This window comes from Pelobates fuscus, chromosome 1 (genome assembly GCF_036172605.1).
Source record: "Pelobates fuscus isolate aPelFus1 chromosome 1, aPelFus1.pri, whole genome shotgun sequence".
Lineage (NCBI taxonomy): Eukaryota > Metazoa > Chordata > Amphibia > Anura > Pelobatidae > Pelobates > Pelobates fuscus.
The window spans coordinates 353,732,035-353,744,311 of NC_086317.1; the positions used below are offsets into that span (position 1 = coordinate 353,732,035).

The 12,277-nt window shown below is 40.3% G+C and overlaps 1 protein-coding gene across 3 annotated transcripts in view; it reads left to right on the top strand.

Annotated features, from left to right (window-relative positions):
• The window catches only part of MYCBP2 (MYC binding protein 2), a 240,277-nt gene extending 228,490 nt beyond the window's left edge, over window positions 1-11,787 (top strand). For all 3 annotated transcript variants that reach the window (XM_063425851.1, XM_063425848.1, XM_063425854.1), the window contains 5 exons: window positions 866-973; window positions 1,081-1,290; window positions 2,022-2,129; window positions 7,531-7,696; window positions 10,837-11,787. In XM_063425851.1, the coding sequence (XP_063281921.1) occupies window positions 866-973; window positions 1,081-1,290; window positions 2,022-2,129; window positions 7,531-7,696; window positions 10,837-10,952 (708 nt within the window). In that variant the 3' untranslated portion in view covers window positions 10,953-11,787. The remainder of the gene's footprint in view (window positions 1-865; window positions 974-1,080; window positions 1,291-2,021; window positions 2,130-7,530; window positions 7,697-10,836) is intronic.
• The last annotated feature ends 490 nt before the right edge of the window (window positions 11,788-12,277 follow it).

Sequence of the window (12,277 nt, forward strand, 5' to 3'; positions counted from 1 at the left end):
CTGAGTTTGCAAAATATGAAGCCCATGATGTTAATAGCCTCTATATCCTGACATAGAGGCGTTTGAAGGAGCACTATAGGGACAGGAACAAAAAAAAAGGTTTTCCTGACCTTATAGTGGTAAAACCACCATCTAGACCCCCTGGTCCCCTCTTTCCTCCCTAAATATAGAAAAAATCTTACTTGTATGCAAGTCTGCAGCTGCTGGCTCTGCCCATGTTTGCCTGTGAACCACCTCTGTCTGCTGACCTCAGAAGTGGTGGTCTGAGCCAATCACAGTGCTTCTCCACAACATTGGCTGAGACTGTGTTGGAGGCAGATCAGGGGCAGAGCCAGCACAAGTCAAACACAACCCTGGCAAGTCGGCATCTCCTCATAAAGATGAATGAATCAATGCATCTTTGTGAGGAAAGTTCAGTATCTGCATGCAGAGGGTGGCCAGTGGAGTTATCATTAGGCTGTAATGTAAACACTACATTTTCCTGAAGGGAATGATTCTACTCACCAGAACAAATATAATAAGCTGTAATTGTTCTGGTGACTATAGTGTCCCTTTAACATCAAAACATGTTCCTATTTTGAAATAAGGGAACATTCAATGAGAATTTGATTTACATTTGTAATGTGCTGAAAATTACAAATTGTCTTTTCATAAAACGAAGTATGTTCAGTTTGCTAATTCCTTGTTTTCACCATTATACTTCTAATTGAAAAAAATATTTTTTACCTATTATGGTAATAAGTGTAAATGTGTAACCTATGTTAAAGAACGTAATGGTAAAATAAAGTTAAAGAATGAAAACGTTAATGAATGTATTATCTTGAGAACTTCCTTAACCTTGCCGTTTTCTTCTTCCTCCTTCAAGCTGGACTGCAGCCATGTGTTTCACCTACACTGTTGCCAACGGGTGCTAGACAACAGGTGGCTCGGGCCACGTATAACATTTGGCTTTATGTCCTGTCCAATCTGCAAGGTAAATAAACTATGAAAATTGACAAAGGAGGGTTCACAGCATTTTAAGATTTCAGTGACTGGAAACTGCAAATGTTTTTATACTTTTCTCCTATTTTTCTTTTTCAGAACAAAATAAATCATACAGTATTACGGGATCTTCTTGATCCAATTAAAGAACTTTATGAAGATGTAAGAAGAAAAGCGTTAATGAGATTGGAATATGAAGGACTCCACAAAAGTGATGCCATTACAACTCCTGGAGTCCGGTTTTACAATGACCCTGCCAGCTTTGCAATGAATAGATATGCTTATTATGTTTGCTACAAATGCAAAAAGGTATGTGGAAGAGTCATTTTGCTGAAAGAACACTCTAACATTAGAAATACAAACCTATTTTTCCGCAGAAAGTGTTTACACAAAGCTTTGCACCACAGCTGTGATAATTTATAGTAGTTCTGATGCTTAGCACATACCTTCAAGAACGGCCTTAATCTTAAACTGACTACATAGGGTATGGAGGTCTGTAAGTATGTATGTATAACAAGGAATCAAAATGACCGTGTACACCAATATAGTTACCCCAACTTACACCCACACACCGAATCATATTCTGACTTCTTGCAGCTCGTCAGTACCCCACTACTGCATGTCACAGCAACAACGAAAGAATCAGCTCATGTCCAAACTACAGTACTGTAACTTATGTAACAAAATTATGTAACAAAAACATAATTTAAAAAAACTGGGCTTGTGGGTCATTGATGTAATATCCCCAGATACAATAATATCAAGATTATTCACTAAAGTGAGAATCCAAAGACATTTCAAATGTAATGCTAGAGTAGATGAACTGAAAGTAAAGCTGAACATTTATTTTGTGAGCATACATGACCACATATCCCACTACACTTGTATAAATATATTTTAAGATTAAATTATATTGTATGTTAATATGCTGCTACATTCTTTTTGTGTGACAAGTGTATATTGAGTTGTAGTAAATGGTACATGGTGGTGATTCTTTGAGTGCACTTGAAAAATTTAATATATTGGATTGTGTTCTCCAGGCATATTTTGGAGGTGAAGCACGTTGTGATGCTGAAGCAGGGCAAGGAGATGACTATGATCCCAGAGAATTAATTTGTGGCGCATGTTCAGATGTATCCAGAGCTCAGGTAAATTTCCTCAGTGTATATTGCTCTATTCAACCACAATTAACTCTCAGCCCTATAAATCTTCACAAATATAAACATATTTATTTAATAGAAAGTAACTCAAAAATCCATTGAAACCTTCTCAAAATAGGTGCAGACAAATGGAGAAAGTGCAGCTCTAGTCTAGTGTTCTGCTCATATGGGCTTAATCATAGGTTGAGGCATATTTGAAAAACAACTATTTAACTCCTTAAGGACCAAGCTCAATTTGCCTGTTTCCCCCCCCCCCCAAAGGACCAAAGGATTTTTTGCTGTGCATGTGAGCTGCAATTCTATATTTTATTTATTGCACCAATACATATTATTTACCATTTGTTTTTTTTTTTTTGTTTTTTGTTTTTTTTAAATTCTTTATTTTTGTAGTGCATAAAGAAATAACAACGTGTATGTGGTACCCCAAAGGCATTCCACATGCTTTTCAATGACATTCACAACATTGGGGAACATAATCATATTTGCACACTTTTTATATTAATGTAAAAGGTCACTTCTGTTACACGTAGCTTAAAGGTGGATTCAATATTTGAAACAAAAAACAGTTAAGTAAGGTAATATTTTATGCATAATAAACATGCTATTCTAACTAATATCGACCAGCTATTCCATTTAATAAAGTTTTTCAATTACGAGGTAACTCAACGCATGTTATATTATAAGACTCAGGCTTGGTAGGTACACCGTGCAGGTTAAGTTAGAATATATGCTTTGTGGTGTGTCTGCTGTACATACTGTAAATAATAGTAACTGTGCACTGAGTGGGCAGATATAAGTAAAAGCAGCATTGAACCTAGGATGTAGCACACAGTAATGATAAAAGTTAAAAGAAAACAATTCACTCCTGTCAGGCTATGTATTCATGCCTAAATGCTAGACTATGCGGGTGCTAGTAGGGAAGGAAAAATAATGTAAACATAATGAAAACTAAACATTTGTTATTGTCCATTTTTATAGTTGCTAGTCATCGGTTGTGGTAGCTTGCGGTCGGCATCCATTAATCCGGCTGTCCTTTGCTTATGAGGGTCTTCACCCGATTCCCTGTCTGAGCTCTGCTCGGGGTTGGTTGCGGGATTTATCTGGGGCAGCCCTGCTGTGTTCTGAGCGTGTGGAATGTCCCCATCTCCAGCCCTCATCCGGGTCTGTGTTAGAGGTGGTGAGGCAGTGGTCCCCGCTTTTGATGTTCTTCCAGTTCCCAACCGGGTTGGAGTCTGGGGGTATGATGGTTAAGGTCCCCTGACTTATAGTAAGCCTTTCGTGGGCCTGTTGTCCCAGGCAAGGGTTGTAAAGCTGGCGGTGGCTGGGACACTCTGTCTGGGCAGTATGGCAAGGTGATCCCCTCTCACGCCCCATCCTTATTGAGCAGAGGTTTCTTTGCTTGGGAGGGATAGTGATCACCTCGGGGGAAGGGGGGGTGTAAGCGGGCAGACCTGGGGTATGTCGCCTTTTAGTTAAATGACTCACCGCTGGTGGTCTGCTGCCGACCCGTTGATGCTTGCGTCTGGTTTCCCGCCTTCTCCTTCCAGCTTTCCAGGCATTAATATGGCCCCTTTCAGGAGCTGCGGGTTGTAGCTTGGTGACCTGAGAGGGTGATGCTGCTTGTGTCTCTGCTGGAACGGAGAGCTTCGCCCAGAAAGCAGCTAGCAGTCGGTCCAGCCGCTCCGAAAGCGGTGGCAGTGAGGGTCTTCGTTCTGGCTGGCACGTGGCGTCCGCCATGATGTGGCACACCAGAACAAAGGAGTCGGTGATTTGTTTACGGTGCCGTGCCGAGGCTTGAGCCGGGATATCCCTCTCCGGCAGGGGGGGGGGGTGAGAGTGTGTCGGGGAGACCTCCAAGTAATTTGGCATCAGCCAGCAGAGGGATCGGCCGCCTCCCCCGTGCCGTCTGAGTAGGCCGCCTGTAGGCCTCAGGTCAATCCCCGGTCCGTCGTCGCTGTGGGTTGCCGCGGCTTTGCGGACGCACTTTCTCTGCGGTAAGTCCTCTGTACAGGGGCTGAAAAGTAGGCAGTTGTAGGGTGTAATGTTTCTATTTAGGCTTATTTCTGGTTTTTTCGTGAGGAGCTCCACCAGCATGCGTCCGTTCAGCCCGGCTGCTAGGCTCCGCCCCCCGGTTTTTTTGTTTTTTTAAGGACAAAAGGGCTTTAGTTTGCTGTGACCTATACATATATACATTTTCGTTTATTATAAAAATATAAATACAATCTTTTCCACAGGTTTGGCAATACTAATGTGTTTGCATAAATTGTGCAAAAGTAATCCAAAATAAATATTTTTTTCTCCTGATTTAGAGAATATGTCTAGGATTTCAGTTTAATTTGATAGTTACAGGTCACAGAATACAAGGTGTAAAATTCAATGTGGAGAGATTTTAGAATTTTGTGTTTGTCTTGTCAGCTTAAAGGAACACTCCAGGCACCCAGACCACTACTGCCCATTGGAGTGCCAACTCCCACTACCCTTAACCCTGCAATTGTCATTAGTGCAGTTTTTCATAAATTGCACTAATTGCCTAATAGGGTTAAGTCCTCCTCTAGTGGCTGTCTGTGACAGCCACTAGAGGAGCTTCTGGGTTCTTAAAACACTTTCAGTGTTTTAAGAGATGCTGGACTGAGCCTTATCCAGCGCCGAGGGACATCGGCGCTTGATATAGGTAAACACTGAAGGGGTTTTAACCCCCTCAGAAACCTGGGATGGGAGGTGGGAGGAAGAGGGGACCTGCAGTGCCAGGAAAACGGTTTGTTTTCATGGCACTGGAGAGTCCCTTTAAGAACCATCACAGAAAATAAATTTGAATTTTTATAGATGGATTTGAGGTCTTATTTTGGGCATTATAGCAGTTTGACTATTCAAATTACTCCACAAAGGCCTACCATTTGTGAAAGTTGATTCTCCAGAGTATCTTATATGGTGTATATTGTGCATTAATATGTCACGTAATATCAATACCCCATGCAGAGGCGGCTCTCTAATTGGGCGGTTTAGGCGGCCTCCTAAGGCCTCGCGCTGGCTGTGGCCTTGCAGCCCCCTAAACCATCTTATGGCAGACTGTTTCAGGTCCTCGATCAGTGACAGAGGACCTGACACCAGGAGGGGGCCCGGTATGCCGCCGGGTGACAGGCCCCTCCAAGCTGCCTGGTCGGAGAGCGCCTGGAGGCGCTGGTCTGCAGCTCCGCGCAGTGTGCAGAGCTGCAGACCATGTGTCTTGCGTGATCTGGCCAATCAGAACGTTGCCGTGGGTTACCATGGCAATGCTCTGACCGGGTCTCGCGAGACACTTGGTCTGCAGCTCTGCACACTGCGTGGAGCTGCAGACCAGACATCACCACCGGACCACCGGAATTAAGGTATTTAATCCTGTCACACTCTCTCTTCCAACCATGCCACATTCACGCTTCACCCCAAAACTGTGATACTCACCCCACCCCAACTATGCCACACTTACCCTGTCACTTAAATCTCTCCAATCCTGTCACACTTGTCCCTCCTACCATGCCACTATTGCCCTGACACACTTACCACCACTCGTCCTGTCACACTTCCTCATCAAACTGTCATACTCGCCCTCCCTCATTCTCTTACAACCCCCCACCCTGTCCCCTTTGCCTCCTTTGTCCTGTCACACTCTCCCTGCCACTGGTACCCTTTAATCTGTCATAGCCACCAGCTGAAGGTATACATCATACACACTTTATTATTTGGTAAATTATTTTTTTAAAAGCTTATTTTTTTGCTCAAACTAAATTTTCATTTTTTGTTTTGTTTTCGAGAACCCCTTCACACCAGTACTTATGTATACTCGACTGCTGGGCTATGCAACCATACCCCACAATTGTGTATAAACGATTGGCATAATTGCAAATTACATTTATTTATTGCAAATTAATTTTGTTTGCAAATTATGCTACAACTACAGCCAGAGAGCTCACAATGCAGGGGCACAGGAAGCCGTGATAATGCAAGCGTCTGAAGAATGAATGCAGAGACGGACTCTCTGTATCCAGAGCTGCAAGCCCTCCTTTCAATATAGCAAATGCTCCTTACACACACACAAAATACAACCCTATTATTTTATACTTTTTCCTTTACTAAGTATATGTGATTATTTAAGGCATAAATATGAGAGCCATTTTTTCATCTCAAACTTTGAATTTTAGTGCTAGGTCCATTCCCATTTTTTGTGCACTCTAGCAGTTTGATAAAGTCTTTTTTTTTTTTTTTTTTTTATTATTTATCTCAAATGGCATATTTTGATTCTTATTGTGAAGCCATTTAAAAAAAAAAAAACATATTTTGTTTTGCTAGTTTTACCAAGTGTAGTAGGAATAAGTGTTTTTCGAACGGTTTATAACATTTCTGCAGACCATGTTTGCAAATTACCCCACAAAGGCTGCATCTATTTTTAAATATAAGCAGGTCATCAGTAAAAATTATGAACAAGGGCATACTATTTGTTCTAGTCTATAAAGGTTCTGATCCAGTGGGAAATTAGGGGTAACTTTTTTTATATTTCTAATTTTGCAATATATTATACTGCAGGTAACTTCTTTGTAGACACTCGCTGTTAACATGAAAATACATAAACCACAGTAATGTTTCATATCTGCGTCTTTTTATAGGTTGTGAAAAAAATAGGTTTTAGTAGATAAGATTTTTTTTCTCTTATACAAGCGAATAATAAGCTTCTTTATCATCCCCGTTAACATTTTGAGTGCCCAGAATTTTTTTAATTCAGGGTCACTGGTGGGGTACCACGCCGCTTTCTTAGCAGTAAATGACAGAGTTCTGGGAAAGATACTGCTCAACATAGAGATTTTGTGATACTCTTCCCTAAAATATTATCCCCCCAGGAACAACAGCATAAACCCCACTGGGTCATACCTGAACATATCAGCCCTTATGCCTGGAGTTGAAGTAAAGATAGGGATGTCAGGGGTAAAATCATTGGGGGAGTACCCAATCATCTGCGTCTTGGACAGTGTCAGAGGGATCAGTCTGTTTCTAGCTCAAGCACATATTCCATCTCCTGAGTCACACTCTGCTTTGCACTGATTTATCTTATGAAAGACCTATTCAGATCCAACATCTCACATGTGATTGTTTTATGTAATATTTGCTGTCAGCTGGTTTGTAACCATATTACAGCACTGCCAAACCTGTTTCTTTTCTTTATGAAGTAATAAGTGTTTGTATTTTCATCAATGTTGCGTCACTGAGCAAACTGTGAGTTTTCCAGATCCGTTTGTGTGATCTTTTAGTCTATTACAGATCTTTCATATACTTGGGTAAAAAAAAATATAGAATTTAGTTATGTTTAAAATTTCTTGTTTATTTAAATGGCTAATTTTCCATATATTTTTTTTTGTGACAGATGTGCCCAAAACATGGTACGGATTTTCTAGAATACAAATGTCGCTACTGCTGCTCAGTGGCAGTCTTTTTCTGCTTTGGAACAACACATTTTTGTAATGCGTGTCATGATGATTTTCAGAGAATGACTAGCATATCTAAAGAGGAACTTCCACACTGTCCTGCAGGTTAGTAAAAGTAAAGACCTTCAGTTGTTCTTCTGTAATTTCCCTCTTTCTTAAGACCTCATATAAGCGGGGTCGATTTAATATTATTTGAAAAATCTACGTGAATATTATCAATTTGCTTCGCCATTACATTTTTTCACATTTCAACTACTTTTAATATCTGAATTTTGACCAGTGAAACCTGTTAAACTGGTCAGCTGGTCCAAAAAGAATTCCAATTTATTCAGAGGTGCGTAAAAGTTTAAATGCAAATATATCAAAAATGGTTGCAAACAACTTGATTTTAGCATTACCTGAAAGTCACATAGTTGCAATTTATGGCTCCCAGTACATTAAGCAATCGTCCCCTTCTGTAGAAACTCCTTTTCAATGTATGCCAGCATTCATTGGTTAGGAAAGAAAATTAACAATTGTCAGCGGGCAGTGAGGAAATATTCCACCACCTTGCAGGATGTGGACTGATATTTTCCACTCCCAACACCCTCGGTCCTCTAGAAACTGTTAGATGTAAGAAAATATTTGCAACTTAATTAACTGGGACAATAGCTTAGTCTTCCTAGAGAATGTTATACAATCTGAGTAGACTTGTACTGGTCAAGCAATACTTCTCTACATCTCTCAAACATTACAATAAAGCTCTCTGGCATATGATTTTAGGGGCCATGCATCCTCTTTGTAGGCATGCCCCCCACTGTTTGGTGGAGTTTTAATGTTTTTGTCATAAAAACACGTTTATCATATGCTTTTTGCTGTCTAATTCGATAATCCCATTTCAGTGCTTGATAAATTTCCCAAAATTTAGTAAATGTTCCAAAAACCGAAATGAGCAGTTTCAAATAAGCCTTAAATTGGTAACAGTACGTAGCTTCAAAGGTTTTTTTCAGGAGTAATCACCTAATCGCTTATTTAAATTAACCTAGATATAAGGTTTACGTTTTGTTTTCACATATTCAAACACTTAAAGGAACACTATAGTCACCTAAATTACTTTAGCTAAATAAAGCAGTTTTAGTGTATAGATCATTCCCCTGCAATTTCACTGCTCAATTCACTGTCATTTAGGAGTTAAATCACTTTGTTTCTGTTTATGCAGCCCTAGCCACACCTCCCCTGGCTATGATTGACAGAGCCTGCATGAAAAAAAAAACTGGTTTCACTTTCAAACAGATGTAATTTACCTTAAATAATTGTATCTCAATCTCTAAATTGAACTTTAATCACATACAGGAGGCTCTTGCAGGGTCTAGCAAGCTATTAACATAGCAGGGGATAAGAAAATCTTAATTAAACAGAACTTGCAATAAAAGCCTAAATAGGGCTCTCTTTACAGGAAGTGTTTATGGAAGGCTGTGCAAGTCACATGCAGGGAGGTGTGACTAGCGTTCATAAACAAAGGGATTTAACTCCTAAATGGCAGAGGATTGAGCAGTGAGGCTGCAGGGGCATGTTCTATACACCAAAACTGCTTCATTAAGCTAAAGTTGTTCAGGTGACTAAAGTGTCCCTATAATCTCTCATTCAGTATTTAAAAACTTTGGGAAAGCAAAGTGTAAAAAAAACAAGTGTTTCAGGAATTCCTCATGTAAATGGTTTTCACTTTTGTTTATTTTTTCAATAATTATTTAATGTATTTAGCCTTAGAGCACCATGAAATTTGTTATACCTCAAACTATTTTATTTGATTTTTTTAAATATTATACATGTACACCATGGGTCGTCAACCTGGTCCCTACCGCCCACTAGTGGGCGTTTCAGGATTCCAAGTGGGCGGTAGGGATTTTTTAATTTTGAGAGATTGGGTGAGCGGGCGGGCGGGTGCGAGCCGGCGGTACCCCTGTGACCGGGTACCGCCATCACCACTTGCGGCCCTGGCCAGTGCGGCAAACTGCCGGGGCCGCATATGGAGGGGTCCATCGGGTGGCCCATGCTGTCAGGGCCACCCGATGGATGTGAATTGTGAGGGGGCCCGGTCAGCGCTGGGCGCTTTAACAGCGCGACCGGGCCCCCTGTGATAACATCATCTCTGCTGGGAGGAAGTGATTCCCCGGTCACTCCTCCCAGCATACAGAGAGCCCGCGCGGGAGGAAGGAGGAGGAGGAGGTAGTCAGAGTGGGAACTCTGACTCCCATCCACCTGAGCCACCACTGGACCCCAGGGAAAGTCACCCTCCTGCACCTTAAAGGTAGGAAACAGGAGGGTGACTTAAATAAAAGGTGTGTGTGTGTTTGTGTATGTGTCTTTGTATGTATGTCTTGTGTGTGTATGTATGTGTCTTTGTATGTATGTTTGTGTCTGTATGTGTGTGTGTGTCTGTCTGTATATATGTGTGCCTGTCTGTGTGTCTGTATGTATGTGTGTCTTGTGTGTGTGTGCCTGTATGTATGTGTGTGTGCCTGTCTGTTTATAGTGGGCTATAGTAAGTGGGATACCTAGCTCAGCCTTCCTACTGGGCATTGCTATAAGGAATGTTAAAAAATGAGAAAAAAAAAAAAAAAGTGGGGAGGGAATTGAGGAGGGAGAGGAGGGGAGCTGACGCACAGATGAGAAATCATATTCTGCGCAAACAGAGAAGTCGTCTGAATATCACCAAAAGAGGAGACCTTCGTTTGTTCCTTACGAAAAATCAAACCAGATATCAAATATTTAGTCTTGCAGCATCAACCTCAAGGATCTAATTAATCGCTAGTAAAGGTAATTTCAATTTAATTTATTGTTTTCTCATTAAACTTTATTAAGTTAAAAACATTATAAACATGTATAAAGTAGAAATAAAGATAAATGTACGTACATTTTTTTTTATTTTATTTTTTAAAAACACCCTCCTTTCTAAAAAATATTCTGCACTTGCACGAAAACTGGTGGGCGGTAAGGAATTTTTTTCAACCAAAAAGATGCATTAGTGGGCGGTAGGTAGAAAAAGGTTGACTACCACTGATGTACACAATATTAAACATTAATATGTGCAACAATGTATATACAATGTTCTTGTAGGAGGCCCCTGAACATTTTGTAAGTGATATTAAGCAGCTTCATCCAGCCTGAGCAAGTTTGTAACTATAGATTTATGAATCAGATAAATGTAATTATTGTTGCACCTTGTTATGCTTCAATGGTTTAATTTTTATTTTATTTATTTAAAGGTCCAAAAGGCAAACAGATTGAAGGAACAGAATGTCCTCTTCACGTGGTCCATCCTCCCACCGGAGAAGAGTTTGCCTTGGGCTGTGGAGTGTGTAGAAATGCTCATACTTTTTAAATGAACCATTGTGTTCGAGTTTTCTTTATTTTTATTTCAATTGTGAGACAGGCTTGTGCAGTCTGTCGCGCCATAGTGCCAGGCAGGTTCTGGACCACAGCCTCAGGTCAGGATGGGACCACTTGAGAGTCTGAGAACAAGGTTAAACAAGGAAGAAGGCACCAGATACAACTGTGTATTCAGAACTCATGCTACCCAAACCAAACATTAATTGTTCTTAAATCAGGACGTCAATCTGTGAGGTGCTTGCATGTGGTCATTACGTATAGCACCATTGATCGACCATTCACCCAGTATGTACAGATTCTGCTTGAATACACAGCATTCGTAGGACAACTCCTCACTTATGAGAACTGAAAAAGTTAAAGCAACATATATTGACTATGTCCTGTACAATATAACCCAGCTTCATGTGGAAAGTGAGAGAAGTGTACTTGTTAATCTTCTAGACTGTTAAATTAACGCCTTCCTTGCTGTGGATTGCCCACTTTGTTTCTGTTGAAAGACCTATTTGGAAGGATTATAACTGTAAGAAGGTATAAAAGTTGTATCAAATGCTGTACATACTACATAAAGATATCAATGTTTGTCCCGTATAAGATTTATTACATTACAACAGGAGTTTCATTTAAACATCTGGGTTATGTTTGAGCCTGAACTTTTAACGAAGTGCAATACTGAGTGTGCCTCATATCTTTGCAGCCGTAAACCTTCTGGAATGTACACATTAATAAAGCCACTGTACATTTTTATACAGTGATAGTCTGGTGAATGTTTAGGATCTTATTTAAGAGGAATGGCTTAACAAAATAAAGGAATTATGTCATTTTCATGGTGTTGGTCTAAATTTGAAATCTTTTTTTCTCAAAATGGCCCTAATTCACATTTTGTGTTTCCTAGCTTTGTTATATGGCCAATATGTATCAATCATTCGGAAATGAGACATCTGTGAAGAAATTTATATGAACATTAGTTTAATGAATATTGTGCTGGTCACATGACACTGCCCGCCTTCTAACTAGAATACTAAACGGGCAAAAATATACTCCACCTCTCCCCTCTCTGTTTTGCTTTTTGCACTTCACCAAGGTAGCGTTCATTTACTTTGCTTCCACTCCTTTATTCCACGCTCTTACAACAGTCCTAACGTACTTTTTTTTTTTTTTTGCTGACTGGCAGCAAAAAGATAAACGTGTTTAAATTTGCTACCGGTCCTGGTTTGTTAGGCAGTTGAATAACAATTTTCTGTAAAATGTTGTGGACTACCTCCCCCATAATGCTGGCAAAGCATCATGGGAGGTGTAGTCCAAAACACCTGGAGTGCC